The sequence below is a fragment of the Triticum dicoccoides genome, chromosome 1B (genome assembly GCF_002162155.2).
Source record: "Triticum dicoccoides isolate Atlit2015 ecotype Zavitan chromosome 1B, WEW_v2.0, whole genome shotgun sequence".
Taxonomy (NCBI): Eukaryota; Viridiplantae; Streptophyta; class Magnoliopsida; order Poales; family Poaceae; genus Triticum; species Triticum dicoccoides.
Window position 1 is genome coordinate 347964974 of NC_041381.1, and position 27416 is coordinate 347992389.

The following is a 27416-nucleotide window of genomic DNA, read 5'->3' on the forward strand; positions in this document are numbered from 1 at the left end:
ACCAGTTTATTCTCATGTGCGAAGTGTTGATTCATTTCCGTGTGACCTATGTTTTGCCGGAGTGTTGATTCATTTCCGTTCCGGCAAATTTCAGGCTCTTGATATGTCCTATTTTAGCAAAGGTCATGCCGGATTTTTCTGTGAATTTAAGCATGACTTGTGCTAGAATATGTAGGAAATATCGAGTGCCCCGGATTTGTGTGTTGAGTTTCCTGGTAGTTGCTTCGATAGATTTTCAATTAATGTTTCAACTATAAACATAGGAAATGTCTGATGACGAAACGGATTTTGGTATGTGCTAATACTGCGAAGACGAGTGCGGCCTATGCGACAGAAATTTCCTAGTTGATGGTAGGCGCTTCAGCATCAAGTTGGATGAGACCTTCGAAGTGGATACAATAAGTCACAACGACAAGTTTTTTTTCGTAGTTCAGCATGACTTCTGCTTCTTTTGCTTCAACTTATAATTTTAATTTTTTAACTATTCTACTAACGTATCCCCTGCCATGCAAGAATTTTTGTCTTGGATAAGATTTGTTTCAGTCCTATGGAAACTATGGAGGTAAAGAGAGTTAAATTGAGGACCGAGCATTGTTATACTTTTCTGCAAATTTATACAATGCAGACACCTACACCTATTTTGAATGCAAAAAATGGAGAGCACTATTAAAGACTTATGCATTTGAGCCTGATATGCTTATCACCTTTGATATTCGTCCGGAAGATGATATTGAAGGTAATATCGACATCTGGGTCGATGTGCAGACGCCTCCAGTTCTACCATTATGTGAGTTTCTCAACCATATTTATGTCTTGGATATTGTTTATTCAAAAATAGTTGACAACTAATTTCTATTGATAGCTTATTTCCATCCAAGGAAACATGTCCAGCACTTGGTAGACATGACCTACTACTGTCCCGGGGCTAAACTAAACTGCAAGGAGATAAGTCAGTATGTTTCATGGCTTGAGGATCTTGATACTGTCAAGACAAATTATTTTCCTGGACTTGAAAATCTTAGTACTCAAAACGTGCGACCAATAGTGTTCGTATTGAACTACGGTCACATCTATTTAGAAAAGATGGTAAGATTTTTACTATTTGTCCTCAGTGCATCTTTTGCATGCATTACTTTTTAAGCTAAACTTCATTGCTAAGTATGTTACTACGATGTTCTTCAACAGGGACTCCCGATGATAGTTGTGCCTTATTGGATCGAGGCTAAAGGTCACATGTCCATGGTTACCTTACGGCCAAAGACATTCTACATTGCACATGAGTGCATTCAGGATTTCTAAAAGCGAGCCAGTCTTAATAGTCAAAGACTAGAGCAAAATTGTGATGGATCGCAGAGAAGCACTAGGGGGCAGCAATCAGAAGCGCAACCCACAATTAAGAGACATGTTCATCTGCATGCTCCAATATGATGAATCATGAGTGCTACACATGTTCTATGCTATTTTACCTGAGAGAGAGTAGCAGGAGTGATTAGCTAGCTAGAATGAGTGTTGGTGGTGATGATTATGATGATTATTATTAGCTAGTGTTGGTGGTGATTAGATAGTTACACTATGACTATGATGATTAAATAGTATTGGTGGTAATGACTATGATGATTATTAGCTAGTGTTGTTGGTGATGATATGATGCAAGAGTTTTTATATTAATATGATGATGATGAGTTATTATATCATTATGTGAAAGAACCGCGGATTAGTTTCAAGTGGATGGATCATAAGTGATCAAGATAATCCATAACTTGATCACTTATGATCTATCCACTTGAAACTAATCCGCGGTTCTTTTACCTAGTGATTTAATAACTCATTATAATGTAAACACAATCTCTAAATTGCTACCGTATGAAAACTTGTATAAAGGTGTATGAGTACGACGTAAAATAAAAAAGAAATAGAATACAAAATAATAGTAGTAGCGCGGGCTGTGAGAAGCGCTACTAGTAATTACCAGTAGCGGCTGTTGCAGGACACGCTACTACTAAGTAGATATAGTTGTAGCGCGTGTCAACAAACGCTACTGCTAACCTTTAGCTATAGCGTCATAGCAGTAGCGCAGTTACCCGCGCTACTGATAGGCCAAAAACCCGCGCTACTGCTAGGCTTTTCCCTAGTAGTGCATGTTGGTGTAGGTTGTACTTGGAGTCTCTCGAACTATCGATGAACGATCCCGCGAACCGCCCATGAACAGTCCCTCGAATGGAAGACCGAAAGCAAAACCTCTCTACTTGGTTGCAAGCATGCAGCCTTCACGATACGACAATGCTTCGTCGTCCAGAGCTAATCATCACCGAAAGTTTAGAGGAAGGAGATTAGAACCACACATGGCTTCTAATTATGAGGATTAGAGAATTAGTCTAGCTCTAATTAGTCAACTAGGAGCAACTAGAACTAGAATTAGAACTAGAAGAACTAGAGGAGGCTCTGATACGTCTCCAACATATCTACTTTCCCTAATGCTTTTCCTCTTGTTTTGGACTCTAATTTGCATGTTTTGAATGAAACTAACTTCGGACTGACGCTGTTTTCAGCAGAACAACCATGGTGTTGTTTGTGTGTAGAAATAAAAGTTCTCGGAATGGAACGAAACTTTGGGAGGATTTTTTGTATAATAAAATAAAATTTCTGGAGCCAAGAACCACCGGAGGGGGACACCTGGGTGGGCACAACCCACCAGGGCGCCCCCCCCCCCCTCCAGGCGCGCCCAGGTGGGTTGTCCCCACCTGGTGGCCCCGCAGATCCTAAAACCGAGGCTATAAAATCATATATTTCCAGAAAAAAAATCAGGGAGAAAGAATTATCACGTTCCACGAGATAGAGCCACTGTCACCTCCTGCTCTTCATCGGGAGGCCAAATCTAGAGTCCGTTTGGGGCTCCGGAGAGGGGGATCTTCGATCTTCGTCGTCACCAACCCTTCTCCATCGCCAATTCCATGATGCTCCCCACCGGGAGTGAGTAATTCCTTCGTAGGCTCGCTGGTCGGTGAGGAGTTGGATGACATTCATCATGTAATCTAGTTAGTTTTGTTAGGGCTTGATCCCTAGTATCCACTATGTTCTGAGATTGATGTTGCTATGACTTTGTCATGCTTAATGCTCGTCACTTTGGGCCCGAGTGCCGTGATTTCAGATCTGAACCGTTTATGTTATCACCATTATATCCATGTTCTATATCCGATCTTGCAAGTTATAGTCACCTACTATGTGTTATGTGTAGGAAATATGCCCTAGAGGCAATAATAAAGTGGTTATTATTATATTTCTTTGTTCATGATAATTGTCTACTATTCATGCTATAACTGCGTTATCCGGAAATCGTAATACACGTGTGAATACATAGACCACAACAAGTCCCTAGTGAGACTCTAGTTGACTAGCTCGTTGATCAACAGATAGTCATGGTTTCCTGACTATGGGCATTGGATGTCATTGATAACGGGATCACATCATTAGGAGAATGATGTGATCGACAAGACCCAATTCTAAGCATAGCTCAAAGATTGTGTAGTTCGTTTAGCTAGAGCTTTTCCAATTGTCGAGTATCATTTCCTTAGACCATGAGATTGTGCAACTCCCGGATACCGTAGGAGTGCTTTGGGTGTGCCAAACATCGCAACGTAACTGGGTGACTATAAAGGTTCACTACGGGTATCTCCGAAAGTGTCTGTTGGGTTGGCATGAATCGAGACTGGGATTTATCACTCCGTATGACAGAGAGGTATCTATGGGCCCACTCGGTAATGCATCATCATAATGAGCTCAATGTGACCAAGTGTCTGGTCACGGGATCATGCATTACGGTACGAGTAAAGTGACTTGCTGGTAACGAGACTAAACGAGGTATTGGGATACCGACGATCGAGTCTCGGGCAAGTAACGTACCGATTGACAAAGGAAATTGAATACGGGGTTGATTGAATCCTCGACATCGTGGTTCATCCAATGAGATCATCGAGGAGTATGTGGGAGCCAACATGGGTATCCAGATCCCGTTGTTGGTTATTGACCGGAGAGGAGTCTCGGTCATGTCTGCATGTCTCCCGAACCCGTAGGGTCTACACACTTAAGGTTCGGTGACGCTAGGGTTGTAGAGATATTAGTATGCAGCAAACCAAAAGTTGTTCGGAGTCCCAGATGAGATCCCAGACGTCACGAGGAGTTCCAGAATGGTCCGGAGATGAAGAATTATATATAGGAAGTGCTGTTTCGGCCATCGGGAAAGTTTCGGGGGTCACCGGTATTGTACCGGGACCACCGGAAGGGTCCCGGGGGTCCACCGGGTGGGGCCACCTATCCCGGAGGGCCCCATGGGCTGAAGTGGGGAGGGGACCAGCCCTTGGTGGGCTGGTGCGCCCCTCCTTGGGCCCCCCCCTGCGCCTAGGGTTGGGAACCCTAGGGGAGGGGGCGCCTCCACTTGCCTTGGGGGCAAGTCTCCCCCCTTGGCCGCCGCCCCCCTGGAGATCCCATATCCAGGGCCAGCGCTCCCCTTGGGGACCCTATATAAAGAGGGGGAGGGAGGGCAGCCGCACCCTTGCCCCTGGCGCCTCCCCTCCCCCTTGCTACACCTCTCCCTCCCGCAGACGCTTGGCGAACTGCCGGATCCCTGCTGCATCCACCACCACGCTGTCGTGCTGCTGGATCTTCATCAACCTCTCCTTCCCCCTTGCTGGATCAAGAAGGAGGAGACGTCACGCTGACCGTACGTGTGTTGAACGCGGAGGTGCCGTTCGTTTGGCGCTAGGATCTCCGGTGATTTGGATCACGACGTGTACGACTCCCTCAACCCCGTTCTCTTGAACGCTTCTGCTCGCGATCTACAAGGGTATGTAGATGCACTCCTCTCTCTCATTGCTGGATGAACTCATAGATTGTTCTTGGTGAACGTAGGAAATTTTTTATTTTATGCAATGTTCCCCAATAGTGGCATCATGAGCCAGGTCTATGTGTAGTTCTCTTTGCACGAGTAGAACACAATTTGTTGTGGGCGTAGATGTTGTCAACTTTCTTGCCACTACTAGTCTTATTTTTCTTCAGTGGTATTGTGGGATGAAGCGGCCCGGACTGACCTTACACATACGCTTACGTGAGACAGGTTCCACCGACTGACATGCACTAGTTGCATAAGGTGGCTAGCGGGTGTCTGTCTCTCCCACTTTAGTTGGAGCGGATTCGATGAAAAGGGTCCTTATGAAGGGTAAATAGAAGTTGGCAAATCACGTTGTGGCTTTAACGTAGGTAAGAAAACGTTCTTGCTAGATCACCTATAGAAGCCACGTAAAAACTTGCAACAACAATTAGAGGACGTCTAACTTGTTTTTGCAGCAAGTGTTTTGTGATGTGATATGGCCAAAGTTGTGATGAATGATGAATGATATATATGTGATCTATGAGATCATGTTCTTGTAATAGGAATCACGACTTGCATGTCGATGAGTATGACAACCGGCATGAGCCATAGGAGTTGTCTTTATTTTTTGTATGACCTGCGTGTCATTGAGAAACGCCATGTAAATTACTTTACTTTATTGCTAAACACGTTACCATAGTAGTAGAAGTAATAGTTGGCGAGCAACTTCATGGAGACACGATGATGGAGATCATGATGATGGAGATCATGGTGTCATGCCGGTGACGAAGATGATCACGGAGCCCCGAAGATGGAGATCAAAGGAGCTATATGATATTGGCCATATCATGTCACTATTATGATTGCATGTGATGTTTATCATGTTGTTCATCTTGTTTACTTAGAACGACGGTAGTAAGTAAGATGATCCCTCATAATAATTTCAAGAAAAGTGTTCCCCCTAACTGTGCACCATTGCAAAGGTTCGTTGTTTCGAAGCACCACGTGATGATCGGGTGTGATAGATCCTAACGTTCGAATACAATGGGTGTAAGCTAGATTTACACACGCAATACACTTAGGTTGACTTGACGAGCCTAGCATGTACAGACATGGCCTCGGAACATGAAAGACCGAAAGGTCGAGCATGAGTCGTATAGAAGATACGATCAACATGAAGATGTTCACCGATGTTAACTAGTCCGTCTCACGTGATGATCGGACATGGCCTAGTTGACTCGGATCATGTTTCACTTAGATGACTAGAGGGATGTCTGTCTAAGTGGGAGTTCATTAAATAATTTGATTAAGATGAACTTAATTATCATGAACTTAGTCTAAAATCTTTACAATATGTCTTGTAGATCAAATGGCCAACACTCATGTCCAACTGAACTTCAACGCGTTCCTAGAGAAAACCAAGCTGAAAGACGATGGCAGCAACTATACGGACTGGGTCTGGAACCTGAGGATCATCCTCATAGTAGCCAAGAAAGATTATGTCCTAGAAGCGCCGCTAGGTGAAGCACCAATCCCAGAGAACCAAGACGTTATGAACGCTTGGCAGTCTCGTGCTGATGATTACTCCCTCGTTCAGTGCGGCATGCTTTACAGCTTAGAACCGGGGCTCCAAAAGCGTTTTGAGCAACACGGAGCATATGAGATGTTCGAGGAGCTGAAAATGGTTTTCCAAGCTCATGCCCGGGTCGAGAGATATGAAGTCTCCGACAAATTCTTCAGCTGTAAGATGGAGGAAAATAGTTCTGTCGGTGAGCACATACTCAAGATGTCTGGGTTGCACAACCGCCTGACTCAGCTGGGAGTTAATCTCCCGGATGACACGGTCATTGACAGAATCCTTCAGTCACTTCCACTGAGCTACAAGAGCTTTGTGATGAACTTCAATATGCAGGGGATGGAAAAGACCATTCCTGAGGTATATTCAATGTTGAAATCAGCGGAGGTGGAGATCAAAAAGGAACATCAAGTGTTGATGGTGAATAAAACCACTAAGTTCAAGAAGGGCAAGGGTAAGAAGAACTTCAAGAAGGACGGCAAGGAAGTTGCCGCGCCTGGTAAGCCAGTTGCCAGGAAGAAGTCAAGCAATGGACCCAAGCCTGAGACTGAGTGCTTTTATTGCAAGGGAAGTGGTCACTGGAAGCGGAACTGCCCCAAGTACTTAGCGGACAAGAAGTCCAGCAAAACCAAAGGTATATGTGATACACATGTAACTGATGTGTACCTTACCAGTGCTCATAGTAGCTCCTGGGTATTTGATACCGGTGCGGCTGCTCATATTTGTAACTCAAAGCAGGAGCTGCGGAATAAGCGGAGACTCGCGAAGGACGAGGTGACGATGCGCATCGGGAATGGTTCCAAGGTCGATGTGATCGCCGTCATCACGCTACCTCTACATTTACCTACGGGATTAGTTTTGAACCTCAATAATTGTTATTTAGTACCAGCTTTGAGCATGAACATTGTATCGGGATCTCGTTTAATTCGAGATGGCTACTCATTTAAATCCGAGAATAATGGTTGTTCTATTTATATGAGTGATATGTTTTATGGTCATGCCCCGCTGGTGAATGGTTTATTCTTAATGAATCTCGAGCGTAATGTTACACATATTCATAGTGTGAATACCAAAAGATGTAAAGTTGATAACGATAGTCCCACATACTTGTGGCACTGCCGCCTTGGTCACATTGGTGTCAAGCGCATGAAGAAGCTCCATGCTGATGGACTTTTAGAGTCTCTAGATTATGAATCGTTTGACACATGCGAGCCATGCCTCATGGGCAAGATGACCAAGACTCCGTTCTTCGGAACGGTGGAGCGAGCAACCAACTTATTGGAAATCATACATACTGATGTGTGCAGTCCAATGAGCGTTGAGGCTCGCGGAGGATATTGTTATGTTCTCACTCTCACTGATGACTTGAGTAGATATGGGTAATCGCCTTGATCTTCTCCGGGTTAGCTTCGATGCCTCTGTTGGACACCAGAAAGCCCAAAAGCTTGCCTGCGGGGACACCAAACACGCACTTGGCCGGGTTAAGCATCATCTTGTAGACTCGGAGATTATCAAAGGTCTCCTTTAAGTCGGATATCAATGTCTCCTTTTCTCTGGACTTCACCACAATGTCATCCACATAGGCATGGACATTACGCCCAATTTGGTCGTGCAAACAATTCTGCACACACCATTGGTAAGTCGCCCGGGCACTCTTGAGCCCAAATGGCATAGATACATAGCAGAAGGCTCCAAACAGAGTGATGAAAGCCGTCTTCTCCTGGTCCTTAACTGCCATCTTAATCTGATGATAACCGGAGTAAGCATCCAAAAAGCTCAAGCGCTCACAACCCGCTGTAGCATCAATGATTTGATCAATACGGGGGAGGGCAAAAGGGTCAGCCGGACAAGCCTTGTTTAAGTCCGTGTAGTCCACACACATCCGCCAGGTGCCATTCTTCTTGAGGACGAGCACCGGGTTAGCCAACCACTCCGAGTGAAAAACTTCAATGATAAACCCAGCCGCTAAGAGCTGGGCGACTTCTTCTCCAATAGCTTTTCGTCGCTCTTCGTTAAAACGGCGAAGAAACTGCCTGACCGGCTTATACTTCAGATCAATATTGAGAGTGTGCTCAGCGAGTTCCCTCGGTACACCCGGCATGTCAGAAGGTTTCCATGCAAAGATGTCCCGGTTCTCACGGATGAACTCGATGAGCGTGCTTTCCTATTTGGGATCCAAGTTGTTGTTGATGCTGAACTGTTTAGAAGTATCACCTGGGGTGAAATCAACAAGCTTCGTCTCAGCCGCCGACTTAAACTTCAGCGCCGGGTCATGCTCTGTAGTTGGTTTCTTCAGGGATGTCATATCCGCCGGGTCAACATTATCTTGATAAAATTTGAGCTCCTCTGCTGCACAGGCCGACTCAGCATAAGCCGCGTCACCTTCTTCACACTCCAATGCCACCTTACGACTGCCATGTACAGTGATGGTGCCCTTGTAACCCGGCATTTTGAGCTGTAAATAAACGTAACACGGCCGGGCCATAAACTTAGCATAAGCCGATCGTCCAAACAGAGCGTGGTATGGGCTCCTGATCTTGACCACTTCAAACATCAACTTCTCAGCTCGGGAGTCATGTTCGTCTCCAAAAGCCACCTCCAGCTCAATCCTGCCAACTGGGTAAGCCTACTTACCAGGGACAACTCCATGGAAAACAGTGTTGGATGTTCTCAGGTTTTTATCAGTCAACCCCATGCGCTGAAAGGTCTTGTAGTAAAGGATGTTGATGCTACTACCCCCATCCATGAGCACCTTGGTGAACTTATACCCACCAACTTGAGGCGCCACTACCAAAGCCAACTGACCCGGGTTATCGACCCGCGGAGGATGATCCTCCCTGCTCCATATGATGGGCTGCTCTGACCACCTTAAATAACGAGGGATTGCTGGCTCAACAGAATTCACAGCCCTCTTATGAACCTTCTGGTCACGTTTGCACAAGCTAGTGGTAAACACGTGATACTGTCCGCCACTCAACTGCTTCGGATGGCTTTGATAACCCGACTGTTGCTGCTGCTGTCCGCCTTGACCGGACTGCTGCTGACTATTGCCACCTGGATGCCCCTGAAAGCCGGAATTTGAGCCGCCGCCCGGGCCATGAAAGCCGCCGGCCCTTGAGCCACCACCGGATCCTTGACCGCCATCGAAGGTGTTGGAGTTTTTAAACGCCTTCATGATCGCACAATCCTTCCATAGATGTGTGGTCGGCCGCTCCCGGGTGCCGTGTTTTGGGCAGGGCTCATTGAGTAACTGCTCAAGAGACGGGCCTGACCCGCCGGACCGAGGAAGCTTACCCTTATATCTCTTATTGTTACCTCGCGCGTTGGCATTGGCCACAAACTCTACCGTCCGCCTTACGCTTATTGCCGCCTTGATTCCCCGGGTTATGCTGCTGACCCTTTCCATTGCCGTTCCGTTTTCCCTTCCCTGTCTTCTCATCGTCAGACGCGGGATCCTTGGTACTATCAGAGTCGGCATATTTGACTAAAGCCGCCATCAGCATACCCATATCTATGAGGTCACGCTTAAGGTGCCCCAGTTTCATCCTCAGCGGCTCAAAACGGCAATTTTTCTCCAGCATAAGAACTGCAGAGCCGGCATCCATCTTATCAGAGGAATGAATTATCTCTTTGACCCGGCGTACCCAATGGGTGGTGGATTCTCCTTCCTCCTGCTTGCAATCTGTCAAGTCCACAATCGACATAGATTGTTTACAGGTGTCCTTGAAGTTCTGGATGAACCGGGCCTTTAACTCGCCCCATGAACCGATGGAATTGGGTGGTAAGCCCTTTAGCCAAGACCGGGCCGTTCCATCCAACATCATGGTAAAATACTTAGCCATTGCTACGTCATTGACTTCCAGCAACTCCATGGCCATCTCATAACTCTCGATCCACGCCGTGGGCTGTAAATGGGCCGTGTAATTTGGTACATTTCGAGGTCCCTTGAAGTCCTGGGGCAGACGTACGTCACGCAGAGCCAGCACCAGGCACGGGACACCGCCGGTTCTAGTGGCTACTCCCGCCTCAACCGATGTCATTGGATACTCCGGGTGATCATTCTCCTGACGTACTTGGTCCTGCGCCGGGTTATAGCCCCCGGGTTGGTTATGTCGTTGGGCGTTGCTTGACAAGGCTTCTGACTCCATGCGTCTGTTGTAACTCGGACTCCGGTTCTGGCGAGGTGGTGCTCCCCAGGGCGGGGGAGTGAATGAATCCTGTCCCGGCTGTAAGAATAGTTCTCCTGCTGAGCCAGGGCCGTCTGAAGGAGCTCCCTGACCCTCCGGGTCTCCACCGCCGTCGGGTCATCACCTTCCATGGGAAGAGCCGCTAAACGCGTTGAAGCTGCTATTAAGTTCTCCATGGGATTGGAAAAGTGACCCGGTGGAATCGGCACATAACGCGGTGGTGGCATGCTCACGTGAGGCGGCACCATATCCCGAGGCTGAGCTGATCCTCCTATTCCGGCTATCATAAGCCGGTTGGCCTCTGGCGGGTTACTAGGGCCGGCTCCGGGTGTAGCAAAGAGAACCTGGGGGTCGTAATTCGGAGGTAAACGGGACTGCATTTTCTGATGTCTCCTCCTCATCACCTCATTGAAGGCGTTTAAGCTCATCGTGAGCTGGTAAGCTTCTGACTGCAAGCGCTGAGCCCGGGCGTCGAGAGCTGCCCGCTCCGCAGCTAGTCTGGTATCCTCAGCTGCCAAAGCCTCCTTGGCCTGAGCTATCTCCTCACGCACTTGAGCTACAGCTGCGTCATGCTCATCCTTATCTGCAGGAATAACCGTGGCGGTTAACAGGGCCGTAAGTTTGTCCATGAGATCTATCAGCGCCTGAGCCGGTGGGCGCACGGGGCCTCCTGCTCCGGCTGCTCCTGACCCGGACATGATCGCTGCTGCCGCTGTAGAGTTTGAGCCGGGCTGAGTTCCAGCCATGAAGATTCCGGCCCATCTTGGCGGCTCATCGAGGTCCGGAATACTGACGCCATCGGAACAGCCTCTGAGCGCGCCGTCTTGTACCTGATACAACGAATCTGTTGAGCCGGTGGATGAGTCACCATCTGAAAGGATGGCCGTCTCACCCTCATCTTCAGATCCAGAAAGTTCCTCTCCGTGGACGCAGCCCACGAAGGCACGCCTCATGACCGGCTGAGCCCGGGTCTTCCTTGCACGCTGAGCCGTCTCGACGAGGTCGGTGCAGTTGCCCGGCTCAGGGCCCGGCTCACCGATCCGGCCGATAAAGACGTGGATTCCGCCGAAGGGGACCCGGTACCCGTACTCAATTGAGCCGGCGTCGGGGCCCCAGCCTTCGTCGTCGATGTCGACCTTGCCGCGACAACTCTTGGTCATCCGGCCCACTACGTACCTCTTGAGCCCTTCGAAGTTGCCCTTCAAGAACTCAAATCCACCGTGCGCTGGCCCCATGGTGGGCGCCAACTGTCGTGGAATAGTCACGTCAGATGTCCTCATGAGAGGACTTAGTTATGGAGCCATCACAACTAGGAAGCTTGAAGGGGTTAAATCGGGACAAGGGACACGAGAGAGTTTATACTAGTTCGGCCCCTTACGGTGAAGGTAAGGCCTACGTCTAGTTGGGTTGGTATTGATGTTTCGATAACCAGGGAGTGAGACACGCTATGCCCGGTTTTCGATGAGTTGTTTCTTGCCCTAAGTCGCCCGCAGGTCGTCCCCTTATATACACGGGTTGACACCTGCGGCTTACAGAGTCCCGGCCGGCTTATTAACAGAGTCCGACTCGGTGACCAGTTAAATCTACCTTACATTACAAGTCATGCCATCATGGCGGTTTACTACAATGGGCTTAAGCCGCCCGTGGGCCTTAAGCTCTTTATTGAACCGCCATCTTCATGCTTGGCCTTGGGCTTCCTCTGATGAAGACTCTTTGCGTAACCCGGCCCCTCCTGGGCGGCTTACACAAATAGTCATATCCCCAACAAACCCTGTCTTGGAAAGCATGTTGTTGGACAACGGTGAACCTTCGAACTATGAAGGAGCGATGGCGGGCCCAGATTCCAACAAATGGCTTGAAGCCATGCAATCCGATATAGGATCCATGTATGAAAACAAAGTGTGGACTTTGACAGACTTGCCCGATGATCGGCGAGCGATAGAAAACAAATGGATCTTTAAGAAGAAGACGGACGCAGATGGTAATGTTACCATATATAAAGCTCGACTTGTCGCTAAGGGTTATCGACAAGTTCAAGGGATTGACTACGATGAGACATTCTCTCCCGTAGCGAAGCTGAAGTCCGTCCGAATCATGTTAGCAATTGCTGCATACTATGATTATGAGATATGGCAAATGGACGTCAAAACGGCTTTCCTTAATGGTCACCTTAAGGAAGAACTGTATATGATGCAGCCGGAAGGTTTTGTCGACCCTAAGAATGCTAACAAGGTATGCAAGCTCCAGCGCTCCATCTATGGGCTGGTGCAAGCATCTCGGAGTTGGAACATTCGCTTTAATGAGATGATTAAAGTGTTTGGGTTTATGCAGACTTATGGAGAAGCATGCGTTTACAAGAAAGTGAGTGGGAGCTCTGTAGCATTTCTCATATTATATGTGGATGACATACTTTTGATGGGAAATGATATAGAACTTTTGGACATCATAAAGGCCTACTTGAATAAGTGTTTTTCAATGAAGGACCTTGGAGAAGCTGCTTACATATTAGGCATCAAAATCTATAGAGATAGATCGAGACGCCTCATAGGTCTTTCACAAAGCACATACCTTGATAAGATATTGAAGAAGTTCAATATGGATCAGTCCAATAAGGGGTTCTTGCCTGTGTTGCAAGGTGTGAAATTGAGCTCGGCTCAATGCCCGACCACGGCAGAAGATAAGAAGAGATGAGTGTCATCCCCTATGCCTCAGCCATAGGGTCTATCATGTATGCCATGACCTATACCAGACCTGATATAAACCTTGCCGTAAGTTTGGTAGGAAGGTACCAAAGTAATCCCGGCAAGGAACACTGGACAGCGGTCAAGAACATCCTTAAGTACCTGAAAAGGACTAAGGACATGTTTCTCGTATATGGAGGTGACGAAGAGCTCGTCATAAAGGGATACGTCAATGCTAGCTTCGACACAGATCTGGATGACTCTAAGTCACAAACCGGATACATGTATATTTTGAATGGTGGGGCAGTAAGCTGGTGCAGTTGCAAGCAGAGCGTCGTGGCGGGATCTACATGTGAAGCGGAGTACATGGCAGCCTCAGAGGCAGCACATGAAGCTATCTGGGTGAAGGGGTTTATCACCGACCTAGGAGTCATACCCAATGCGTCGGGGCCAATCGCACTCTTCTGTGACAACACTGGAGCTATTGGACTTGCCAAGGAGCCCAGGTTTCACAAGAAGACCAGGCACATCAAGCGTCGCTTCAACTCCATATGTGAAAATGTTCAAGATGGAGACATAGAAATTTGTAAAGTACATACGGACCTGAATGTAGAAGATCCGTTGACTAAACCTCTCCCTAGGGAAAAACATGATCAACACCAGAATGCAATGGGTGTTCGATTCATCACAACGTAACTAGAATATTGACTCTAGTGCAAGTGGGAGACTGTTGGAAATATGCCCTAGAGGCAATAATAAAGTGGTTATTATTATATTTCTTTGTTCATGATAATTGTCTATTATTCATGCTATAACTGTGTTATCCGGAAATCGTAATACACGTGTGAATACATAGACCACAACAAGTCCCTAGTGAGCCTCCAGTTGACTAGCTCGTTGATCAACAGATAGTCATGGTTTTCTGACTATGGGTATTGGATGTCATTGATAACGGGATCACATCATTAGGAGAATGATGTGATGGACAAGACCCAATTCTAAGCATAGCTCAAAGATAGTCGGGACCACTCCCGGTGATGATCGTAGTTTGAGGAGTTCATGTATTCATCGTGTGTTAATGCTTTGTTCTGGTTCTCTATTAAAAGGAGGCCTTAACATCCCTTAGTTTCCAATTGGACCCCGCTGCCATGGGAGGGTAGGACAAAAGATGTCATGCAAGTTCTTTCCATAAGCACGCATGACTATTTACGGAATACATGCCTACATTATATTTATGAACTGGAGCTAGTGCCGTGTTGCCCTAGGTTATAACTGTCACATGATGAATATCATCCAACAAATCGCCAATCCAATGCCTACAAATTTATTTTATATTGTTCTTGCTAAGTTACCACTGCTATCGTTACTGTTGCACTTGTCACAAAATTACTGCAATCACTGTTACCATTACTACTGTTGCTGCTACTATTATCAAACTATCATACTACTTTGCTACCGATCACTTTGCTGCAGATAATTAATCTCCAGGTGTGGTTGAATTGACAACTCAACTGCTAATACTTACAAATATTCTTTGGCTCCCCTTGTGTCGAATCTATAAATTTGGGTTGAATACTGTACCCTCGAAAACTGTTGCGATCCCCTATACTTGTGGGTTATCAGGCTCCAAAACTTGTGTGTTGAAACGATGCAAAACCTCTAGTATACATAGGTTGGAGGGGAGGGATAGGGTAGCCACCAAGGAGGGAAAGTCCCTCCTTGGGGTGACGGCCAAGGGAGGGGAGGAAGAGTCCTCCCCACTCTCTAATTAGGCCTCCTCCCTGGCAAAGGGGGCGCCTCCCCCACTTGGGCCCTTGTGGCCCAAGTTGCCTTTCACCTCTTGGCCTTTTAATGTTGATATTAAATTAAATATAAAATTATTCTAAATATTTTCAGGCCATTTTATATATAATTTAACATCCCCGGAAACATATTCCAATTATATATTATTATCGGTAATACTCGGTATTACCCAATATTCACCGAAACCCTTCCGGTGACCCCGAAACGCTTCTGGATCCTCTCGAAACTATTTCGAATATGAATGGAACAATTTTACAAATACATTCTCATCACTCCCATCCTACTAATACTAAACATATCGTGATTGCCTAAATCTTGTGACCCCGTAGGTTCGGTAACTCATAGACATTAACGAAACCCCTTCGTTCAATGATCGATAACGGAATAGTGGATGTCCATATCGATCCCTATGAGCACACGGATTATATTCGAGTGAACCTTTGGTTATCATTTGATCTTCCGTTTTCTTTGTGATACTTTAGAAAACTCGGGATGCATCGGTATCCTCCTGAGTAAACACATGCTCACTATACCGAAATCCTTGTTACCGGTTTTGTTCATTTTTTCCTCGTTACCGTGTTCCAGCATCCCCGTGACGTAGTCACCTATGTCTGGACAGACGATGATGGATGCCGTCACACTAAGGGGTCCCTAATAATATCTCTCCATCCTCGGAGGAGCAAATCCCACTCTCGAGCTATCTAGTCCCTTTGTTAAACTTTCTGATGAACCCGTAAGTTGTCGTTATGATCACCGTGCTACAAGTGATGTTTGAGCAACCCCAGAGCTCACCATATGGTACGAAAGTGACTAGGATGCTCTCATGGTCTAAGGAGAAAAATCACACGTTAAACACTTCATGTTATTACAATTGATTATAGACGATATTACTCAATCCATAACAGACAAATTTGGGTCGATTCAATATGATCGTTCTTCCAACGTCATAATCTCAATGTTGTTAGGACTATCATTTCACACTTAAACGATATCCTAAGATCCAGAAAACATGATCACCGACAACACTTGATCTAGTCCTAGGGGCAAGACTAGGAATCTTACATATAGCCGTTTATCATTCCACATGTGCATACGAGTTTTCCACTGAATCGCATGTTCCAGGATCATAACAGTTATAACATAGAATATAAACTCTTTAATTATGAATATGGAAATATAATTATACAAATATTGTTGCCTCTAGGGCATAATTCCAACACTTAGACCCTTCATGAGTCAAAGACCCCGTCAACGTGGATGTAAGATAGCTCACTATCTGAACCATGGGAAATATCTTCAGTAAGCCAACTCATGTTTGCGTATCTCCAACTCTACTTGTTTTACCTTCACTTGCTTGTGCTAGATAGATTGCTATAAAATGCTAAAAGGGGCATGCAAATTAAAACTTAGAAAATGAGTGCATCTTTTGGCTTAGTAGTCTATTCACCCCTCCCCTCTGAACATACTTCTCGATCATACAAGTGGAATCAGAGATTTGGTCTCCTTAGCAAGGTTCTCCATTGGTGAATCCTTGGCAAGTTGACTCTTTGCTTTGTCTTAACCACCTCGGAGAACATGACTTCTAGCGAGGGGAGTTATCATTGTAGAGGTCCTTACTTTGATGGTTCAAATTTTTCTAGTTGGAAACATCAGATGAGAATGCATATTCTTGTTCATAATCCCACCGTTTGTGCTATTGTTCACATTGGTTTGCAAGGTGAATCCTTCCAAGGTGGACAACTTCCGGATCCTGAAGCAACCACATGATCCAACATAATTCTCAAACATTTGACATCCTCTTCAGTGCGTTGTGCCCAGAAGAATTCAACAAGATTAGTCATCTTGAAAGTGCAAATGAATTTGGAAATGCATGAAGGTGCCGAGTCTGTGAAGGAGTCCAAGGTTGATGTCCTACAAGGTCGGCTATACAAGTTCAAGATGAAGGATGGTGAAGGCATTGCCGAGATGTACTCTAGGCTAGAAATCATTACAAATTAGATTGTTGGCTTAGGAAGCGAAGCAATGATGGAAAAAATTCATCATTAAGAAGATTCTCAGAGCTTTGGATAACAAATATGACACCATGTGCATATTAATCCAAATGATGCCAAAATAGAAAGATCTCAAACCTACATAATAAATTAGAAGAATTGTGACACTGTAAATAATCATTTTTTTATAATTAGTTTAAAAATGCAGAATGATTTGTTGCCATGGAGAAGACAATAAAGAATTTTAACTTCATGATTTTTGGGAAGCCATGTATTTTTTTAACAAAATGTTCGCCTTTCATATTACATTGGGCGAGTGCAAAGCTTAGGGACAATGTTTGCACTAGCCAAGCCATAATTAAGGTAACAATGGATATGACATTCTGATGGTTGGAAGAATGAGGGTGTGATTAGTTTATCACCCCAACTGACTAACCCGACAAATTAGGCCACTCTTCTTTTTCATTGTTGAACTCAGTGCCTATAATATTCTCAAGGATGCAACTACTTAGGGTTCTTAATTTTGAATTCAATTGCTATTGAAATATTTGAATTACCAAATCAATATTTTTGGTTCTTAGCATGAACAAATAACCAACACCAATTTCTCACAAAAGAAAACAAATAACTAGCACCAGCATCTCACAAGATTTTCGAGGTGTGTTTGAATTCAAGTCGGATGAATGTATTTCGGAACCAACCAAAATCAATGAAATGTCTGAAACTTCGGCACATTTCACTGAAAAAAAAGAACTATGGTCCTATTACTGTTTGGACAGTTTTTAGTCTTCATTATGCCGACGTTCCCACCTGCGGCGTCTCCTGCGACAGTTCGAGCACCAAGGGCGAACCAGTGGATCCCTCCGCAGGAAAACTATGTCAAAGTCAATGTGGATGCAGCAGTATCAAGGCATGGAGCTTACAGTTCGGTTGGTACAGTCTCAAAAAAATAAAAATTGAATTGAGAGTTTTCCGAAAACAATAAAAAAAAGGTGTAAACCGGAGTCCTGTGCACAGTTCTCATGGCAAGTGTTGTCTGATAACACCAGCTTTATCCCCGTTTAAACGAGTAGCGAATCATCTGAGGAGTTTCCCTGCAGACCGAGGATGAATACCTTATACCTGCCCATATAAACGGAATCGAATCGGGAAAATGAGAATAAATTGTTGAAGCCAAGCTTTCTCCCTGCCTGCAATTCCCCAAACCAAAGTCGCCTCTCGCGCCATCCATCGTCCCCCCGCCCGCCCCAACCCACCAACGCCAAGGCCCGGCCGGCTCACCTCTAAAACCCTCCCCCCCACCCCCTCTTCATGTTCCTCCCTCGAGCCACCACCTCGCTCCACTCCCTGCTGCGATGCCAGTTCCGCCCGCTCCCCTCGCCTAAAACCCTAGCCATTACCCTCGCCCCGCCGCCCCTGCTCCTCCGCCCACGCCTCTGCTCGTCCTCATCCTCCTCCCGCCGCGCCTCCCCTGCCGCCGTCAAATCCGGCGAGAAGAGGCCGCCCGCGAGGCTGAAGAGGGCGGCGGCGGTGACGCCACTAGCAGCGGGAGGAGCAGACATGTCGTCCTCGGGAGGCGCCGGGGGGAAGCGCTCCGTGGCGGATGTGCTCATGGGGAACGCGCGGGACGCCGCCAGGAAGGCCAAGAAGGGGGCCCCGGCCGCCTCCGGGGTCCCGTCTCCCAAGAAGCCCAGGACGAAGACGGCCGCCGAGGCCGACGGCGCGACGGCCGAGCCGGCGGTGGACGAGAAACCGCCTTCGCCGGCCAAGTCGCCCGTTAAGTCGAAGCGCCCATCGTCGCCACCCAAGTCCAAGTCGAAGGCCGACGACGCTCCTGAGGCCAAGAAGAGGTCCCCGTCGCCCACGACGTCCAAAACGCTAGCCGCGGCCGCGAAATTGGAGGCCGCGGAGAAGCCCCTCTCGCCGAAGAGGGCCAAAACCCTAGCGGCCAAATCTGACGCTAAGCCCTCTGACCAAGCCCTTGTCTCTCAATCTAAAGACCAGGCGTCTCAACCCGAGGATAAGAAGACCAAAATCTCAAATGCCACCAAGTCAGAGGAGGTGAATACCACTCTCGAGCTCAAGAAGAAAGGCAGTGAGTTTGATCCCATGGCTGCTGCCTACTGGAAGCCCGGCGAGCCTGTGCCATTCCTCTTCTTGGCTCGGGCACTCGACCTCATCTCCAACGAGTCTGGCCGGATTGTCATTACAGAGATCCTGTCAAACGTGTTCCGTACGATTATTGCCACAACTCCAGAGGATCTCCTTGCGACAGTATACCTCTCCGCTAACCGGATTGCGCCACCTCACGAAGGGATTGAGCTTGGTATTGGGGATGCATCAATCATCCGTGCACTTTCCGAGGCATACGGCCGCAAAGAGGAGCATGTCAAAAAGAACCTCAAGGTTGTTAGTTGTGAAATTTAGGTTCTGCAGTGAGCAACGGCAATAGAGCTTGAGCATAAATTGATTGCTTTGTGTCTTCGTCACTGTAGGAATTGGGTGATTTGGGGCTTGTGGCGAAAGCAAGCAGGTCGTCACAGAAGATGATGTACAAGCCAAAACCACTGACGATATCACGTGTGCTTGATACCTTTCGGACAATCGCAAAGGTAATATGCTTTCTCATTTTTCTCAAGCTAAAGAGTCATTTTAGCCCTTACTTTGGCTTGATATTCTCAAGATGAAATGTTTTTTTTCTATTGGGTTGATATTGAAATGCTTAATTATTGGAAATAAATCCACTCTGTTTAGTAATCGATTATATTGGAGAGATGATTAGCTGGTTTCAGAATGCAGTGCCACTTCAGAAATCACTTAGCAAGCATAATGTTTTCAGGAATCTGGCAAAGACAGTCAAGATAAGAAAAGAAGTCATATCAAAGGACTTCTTGTTGCTGCAACAGACTGTGAACCTCAATACATTATACGACTTCTTCAGGTAAATATTGCAATGTTCAGTTAATAAATGCACTTAAGTATTCATATATTCTTTGCAAGAAACCCCTGAACTGGCATTTGTTGCAGTCGAAGATGCGTATTGGGTTGGCAGAGAAAACTGTCCAAATGGCTCTTGGGCAAGCTGCTGTATATTCTGAAAAAGGGTCCCCGCCAAAAAAAGTCCAATCACCTTTTGAAGAGGTTGATGCACTTATTTCTTCTATTTACAATTTTAAATTAATTTTATATTTGTGCGGATAGGTGTTGAACTCTTATTGTGTTCATGCTGTTGCAGCTTTTACTAATTTAGTCTACCCCTTAAGGCTTGTATCCTGTGATGACTTCAAGAGTTTCTATGATTTTTTGGCAACATGCTGAATTCCTTTTTTGTATCCCTGTTGTTTTTCTCAGAATATCTTGCTACCTTGGTAATGGTAAGGATTCATAAAAAATCATTTCTGTCACCTGAAGCCATTGAGGCTTGTATGGTACTCCCTCCTTTCACAAATATAAGATGTTTTGGATATTTCTTGGCTCCTAGGTGCATATGCACCCATTGTCGAAATACACATTTTGAAAAGTTGAAAAATTCGGAACAAAAATTCCACGTGTATATCCAGACATTTTATGTGCGTTCACAAGGTTTCGGTGAAAAATGACGTTTTTTGTGGCTTGTGTAAAAAAGATAAAGAAATGCCTCGTTAATAGTTAGAATGAAGCATCAGAAATTGTTTTTTTTACACAAGCCACAAGAAACGTCGTTTTTCACTGAAACCTTGTGCACGCACATAAAATGTCCGGATATACACGCGGGATTTTTGTTCTGAATTTTTCAACTTTTCGGAATGTGTATTTCGACAATGGGTGCATATGCACCTAGGAGCCAAAGGCAATTAGCGCTACATACAGGCTGAAATGAGTGAACAAACACACTAAAACATGTCTATATACATCCTTTTTTGCGGATGTGTCTATATACACCCGATTCAGGAAAAAGTTAGAACATCTTATATTTGTGAACGGAAGGAGTATGTTTGGTTGGTGACAATGTTATCAATTAATTGGTCATGCCTCTTTGCCCACTCTGTTTGTCTTGCCAACATGGCCAAAACATGGGGTGGCAAAACCTTGACCAAAAGATTCACTAACCAAATTTTTGGTGGGGTGAACTTGTGCTCAAACAAACACACCCATAATCCTTCTGTAGTGGCTCCTCTAATCACTAGTTAGTCTTGTTGAACTATAAATTGGAACATATAATAATTATATATCTTTAGTTGCTGTTTTTGTGGTTTGTAGTATTGATCGTAGCATTGTGTTGTGTGCATGTGCAACATGTTCTCATGTTTTCAGTTTTCTTTCTCATATTGCCTGAAATCTGTGCATGTATACTGACTGGTATGATCATTCTGATATTTCTATACCCTCTGTTCTGTGTAGGCTGCAAAAATAATTAAAGAAGCATATTCGGTTCTTCCAGTCTATGATAAAATTGTCCCGACTCTTCTTGATGCTGGTGTTTGGAAACTTCCAGAAACATGCAATTTCTCCATAGGTGTCCCTGTTGGTCCTATGTTGGCAAAAGCAACAAAATCTGTATCAGAGATTATTGACAAGTTTCAAGGTCGTGAGTACACTTGTGAGTACAAGTATGATGGTGAACGGGCCCAGGTACAAGCAAGCCTCATGGGTATTAGCTGTTTTTATATTTTGCCCATGCTAATCTCAAATAACACTATAATTTGCAAGATTCATTGCATGGAGGATGGAACAGTAGAAATTTATAGTCGGAACGCTGAAAGGAATACTGGGAAGTACCCTGATGTTGTTGATGCAATTTCTAGGTATACTTACCTTCTCATTTCACTTACCAATTTATTGAAGCTCCATGCCTATATGTGCTGGCCTTGATAAGCTAGAGCTGTTTACAAACTCATAGCCAATCTGTATGTCCATTGTGCATTTCCTGTTGCACTCCTAATTCTGGGAGTTAACATTTTTTACTTATCTCAATGCAGAATCCGAAAGCCTACAGTTAAGTCATTTGTCCTAGATTGTGAAATTGTTGCTTATGACCGCGAAAAGAAGAGAATTTTACCCTTTCAGGTTTGTATTTTTTCTCTATTAAGATGAGTAAGCTAACTTCCATTGACCACCATACTTATAACTGAGTTTATAACCTATAGCTGATGCACAATTAAAACTGTTGTATGTAGTAGATGAACTAATGCCTCTGGTTATCATACTTACCTTAATTTTTGCCTAGTTTTTATGTACCTGTCACTGCTAGTTGTAAGGATGCTGAGATCTTTCTCCTTACTTCCAGATACTCAGCACAAGGGCCCGCAAGGGTGTTACTATAAATGACATCAAAGTATCAGTCTGTACTTTTGGCTTTGATATTCTTTACATCAATGGGAAACCTCTTCTCCAGGAACAACTTAAAGTTCGACGAGAGGTATTGTACAAGTCATGTAGACTCCTAATAATATATAATTTCATTCTGCTGTCTAGTTGGGTTATTTATCCTATTCTGTAGGTATGTCCTCAGATAGTTGTGATTGCAGATTTCTTGTTACACCATATTTGTTAGTCGCAGTGTTTTACTTGAGCCATTATAGCAGAGCTTGCCATTAATTTCCTGATCATGTATATTGTACATGTATATCCACAGAAACTGGTATAGTGAATAATCTGATTATTGATAAACAAGAAAGTGATGTGGTTGCACCCTAAAAAAAGACTAATTCATTCGGCTGTCTTGACTCTCGAAAGATGTAGTTATTTATTGGCTTTGAATACTTGGCAGCATCTTTACAACTCTTTCGAGGAAGTGCCAGGTGTTTTTCAACTGGCAACTGCAATTACATCAAATGACCTCGAGGAGATACAGAAATTTCTTGACTTATCTGTCAACTCCAGGTAATTGGATTTTGTAGAGCTTTCACTTTGCCATTAGCCAGCTTATATGTCTGCTACTGATGAACTGTGTTTCCTTGTTCACATTATACAAAGCAAATAACAGTCAAGTTTTCCATAAAAAATACTCCCGCTGTAAATAAATACGTATAACACAAGCAAATAACAGTCAAGAGTACTTATAACACATTCTATTGTTTGCTTCACTTCGCATTGGCCTCCCATTGTTAGATCTATTTGATTGCCGTGAGAGGACATCCTAAATAATCTTAGCCACCTTGGATATATGCATATCTGTGAAAATAAGTGGCCAAATAAGCAAGTGTTAACTCTAGCATCTATATATCAGGACTCCAGTAAAGGAAAAAATGGATGGGGGAGTTTACATGGAGCTGTGTTGTGAAGGGTTTATTATCAATGCTAACCACCACCGTTTTCTTTTGCCAAAATATTTTCTGGCACTAAGATTTAAGTGATTTTGAAGTTGTGAAGGGTTGATTATCAAGACATTGGATACAGATGCTACATATGAGCCAGCGAAGCGGTCAAACAATTGGTTGAAATTGAAGAAAGATTACATGGACAGGTTAGCATATTTCATGCCATCCTGATTTCACTCATTTTTGCCTGCACAACATGAAAATCTAGATAATAGTTATGGAGCACAGGATATAGTTTGCATATTTATCCCTCATGTTATTGTCTCATCATTCATGCTGTGACATGACACCTTACTATGAACTTTTGGGTTGTCAACAAGTTTTTACAGTAGACTTATTTGATGTCAGTAAAATAAATACTAACGTTTTGTTCTGCCAATGGTGTATTGCTCTTTTGGCCAGTGTTGGAGACTCTTTAGACTTAGTGCCAATTGCTGCTTTTCATGGAAGAGGAAAACGAACTGGTAATTAAACATGCATACTGAATTTTAAAATAAACTGATTATTATAGTTCTGTTTGCATTTATCTGATCGTCTTTTGCCTTTTTTCTTAATAAGGTGTATATGGATCGTTCCTCTTGGCATGCTATGATGAGCATAATGAAGAATACCAAACAATCTGCAATATAGGTATATTTTGTAACCCTAAATTACTTGAATGGTGAATCGATTCTTTATATTCCTCATATTTATATAATTGTAGGTACTGGATTTTCTGAGCAACAACTTGAAGAACGTTCTACGAGCCTTCGAAGTAAAGTAATAAAGAACCCAAAGGTGATACATTCATTGACCAGCTTGTCGCATAATGGTTCTTCTTTTATTAATATCCTGCCCTATTGTTATGCTATATAGTAATGCTTTCTTTTTTGCAGGCATATTATAGGTTCGCTGACACAACTGACCCAGATGTGTGGTTTGAGCCGTCAGAGGTAATATGCACATTGAAACTTAAGTAGTTACTATTACCTGGTTATATTTTTTTAGTTAACTTACTTTTGTCATTTGTCATTGCTAGTCTTTATTTGATTGATCTTAGCTTGTTCTACTATTTTTGATTTGTAACGAAAGAGTGATGATTAACCCATGATCATTAATGATCTAGCAACTTCAGTGAACATATTTGTCTATGTTCTTAAGGCAATGTGCTGGTTAGTTTTCGAGTAACTAATAAGGAAAGAACTTATTCCTGCTATATCTTGCCTCATTTATTTTGAAGTCACGGGATCAATTTTCTTGCCATGTCAGTTCATGTATGGCAACGAAAACAGTGCGTTTAAGGTGAAAACTAGCATCTACTTGCATTTTATCTGCATTTGGTGTTGACTCTGAAAATTGTTGGCTATATATACACTTGATAGCTCAAGGGGGTTATGATGATTCTAATTTCAGACTTTGTGAATCTAATCATTTTTCACCGGTCATCAGGTGTGGGAGGTCAAAGCTGCTGATTTGAGCATAAGTCCAGTTCATCGTGCTGCTAATGGGATAGTTGATCCAAATAAGGTCGGTAATGTTATTTGATCTCCTCATTCCCCCATTTATAAGATATGCAGAGTACGGCTAGACTAAAGTTTGAATTGTATCAGGGCATCTCTCTAAGATTTCCTCGTTTGTTGCGGGTCCGTGATGATAAAAACCCAGAACATGCAACCACAGCTGAGCAAGTAAGCTTTCTGTTGCTTTTTTCTTAATGATATGTATCTTGTTTAGAGTTTTCATGTGGATTTGTATTCAAATTCCCAGGTTGCTGACATGTATCGTGCTCAAAAAATAAACCACTCGCACAACCAAGAAGATGAGGATGATGACTGAGACTGACCCCATTTTTATGTGCATTTTATGCACGACTTATTGAGGTAAACACTAGACACATTCTCTCCTTGTTTAACTCAGACAGTTTATATGCATGTTTACCGCTTGTTGGATAATTGTTTGCTTCCTGTCTGTACAATTAGCAGGACATAGTCAAGAATGCATGTCCTGTGATTTGCTTCGTCGTTGTTCAAACCGACTTCGACATCTTGAGATCTGTTCGTTTCTTGTAATGCTGTGCAACCTGTTTTTGTTTGTTTTCTTGTTTTCGTGATGAAACTGTAACACGTGCTATTCAGGTGGTGTGAATGGTAGGAAAATTGAATAGTTGCGAAGTGCACTGACACAATAGCTGTGGATCTTACGTTTCAAAACCCGATCTTCCAGCTTAATTTAATTAGAGTTAAGTAGTTGTGCACAGACCTCTTGGTGAGTGGTAACGTAGCGGGTGTTTTTCTACACTGCCTTTTCAAAGGAATTTCAGTAAATTAATAATTAACCGAAGCAATTGAATAACTTTGAAAGCCACTGCTTACCACCGCAGTATCAGTGCCAAAACTTTCCAAACCAAATCGCAGAGATTAAGGTGGCATGCGTGACCTTACTACAGGGCTCTGGCTATTACTCGTGATCTATTTCTTTACGGAGAAAGTACAAGCTATCGTCGTGGACAGACTAGGGCTCTGGAGGCCGGACATGTTCACCGTCGTCTTGCTTAGCCCACACTACCCCTCTCCTTTCCGGTTGTAGACCCGGATCCTTAGATCACGATTTGATCAATGTAATACGATTTGACCAATGTAAGACGGGTTATGTATCACTAAAAACTTGTTCTGAATGTGAATTGAGTGGTCTACCTTTTGCAACATATTCATTGGTCGAATTGACGATCTATGCTCAAGACCATGGGGCCTGCAACATTGCAACGCTAGTGACCTGTTGGCGTTGTCACTTGGCCCACGTGTAATCAATCCCTTATGTTGGCTGAAAAGTTGATGGCGGCGTGGAAACATTTACACTTTTATTAATAGAATGCTCTTGTGTTGTCACGGACTTTTGAAATATTTTGTTGAAATTATATATAAACATATTGCATGTTAAATTTCATATGTATAGCAAAAACAGCACGAGTGCAATCGAGTAATAGTTGAAATCCACTTCACTTGCAATGTAAGTTGGTAAAAAAAGGTAATTTGACTATGTATACATAGAGAGTGATGATTCAACTAATAACCTTACAAATACCTTACAAATTAAGATCTATTTGATGTGCTTAGAATATTCATGCACGATATTAGGAATGTGGTCATCAGCTTCATTGGCAGGACTGACGCCTCCTCTTCGCTCCATGCCGCCGCCTGACTTCTCATATCCCCTCCATGATGTCAGCCGGCCCCTCCTCCTTCCCCCACGGCGTCGACGCTCCTCCTGTTCACGCACTGCCGAAGCCCGTCCACTTTTGTCATTGCCGCGCATCCTCCTCTTCCCTCCATGGCATCGTTCGACACATATTAGTATATAAAACTATTCCTAAATCATTTTGCGTCAAATTTGGTGAAACTTGGTTGGATTGTAGTACTTTCTTCTACGCTCCCTTTGGCTGATACAGTTGTTAATATCATTGGATATCACAACTAAGACCTGGTCTTTCTCTCGTCAAGGTAGACCTTTTCTAGGGTATGCCACATGTCCACACAATTTTATTTTACTTGCCTTAAGGTGATTATATTACTTAGAATTCAAACTACAATCCGCATGACAGAACCTCTCAACAACGCCTGGTCCAAAATGGAGCTAACCAGCTGTGCAACATTCGACACGGGAAAACTTTGTCATATACTGTAATAACTAACAGTGTCTTGGCAATGCCTAATATGAGTAATACTAATCTCCCTACTAGACATCAAGTACTTGATCTCATGGACGAAAGTAGCAAAGCTTGAGCGATCCCTTCCATTACTCTTCACCATACTGATCCGGTAAGCCATATCTTCCGCAGTGTGTCTTCAGCCATCGAGCGCACCCCAAGCTGATGCAAGTAGGTGCCCGCCATCTGCCTTTCCCGATCTTCTCCGTAGTGCCAAGGACGTGTGCCGCTTCTTCAGTGTGAGCCCTGAAGGCACCGACGACCAACATCGACTGTTTTGGCTTCAATTCTGGGATCCGCCACATCCTTGAAGACAAACTGAAGCAGCTTGAG

At 44.3% G+C, this 27416-nt stretch overlaps 1 protein-coding gene across 2 annotated transcripts; it reads left to right on the forward strand.

Moving 5' to 3' along the window:
* Window positions 1-18398: 18398 nt before the first annotated feature.
* LOC119334522 (DNA ligase 1-like) lies at window positions 18399-25675 on the forward strand. Of its 2 annotated transcripts, none has more exons than XM_037607081.1 (18): window positions 18399-19508; window positions 19598-19714; window positions 19942-20043; window positions 20130-20243; window positions 21483-21713; window positions 21792-21886; window positions 22061-22148; window positions 22369-22500; window positions 22852-22964; window positions 23446-23547; window positions 23804-23865; window positions 23960-24031; window positions 24105-24178; window positions 24277-24333; window positions 24830-24907; window positions 24991-25068; window positions 25148-25260; window positions 25360-25675. In XM_037607081.1, the coding sequence occupies exons 1-17, from the start codon at window positions 18414-18416 to the stop codon at window positions 25214-25216; spliced, it is 2679 nt and encodes an 892-aa protein (XP_037462978.1). In that variant the 5' UTR covers window positions 18399-18413; the 3' UTR covers window positions 25217-25260; window positions 25360-25675. The 2 variants fall into 2 exon arrangements, with proteins under 2 accessions (XP_037462978.1, XP_037462975.1); XM_037607078.1 differs by having other exon boundaries at window positions 25363-25675.
* The last annotated feature ends 1741 nt before the right edge of the window (window positions 25676-27416 follow it).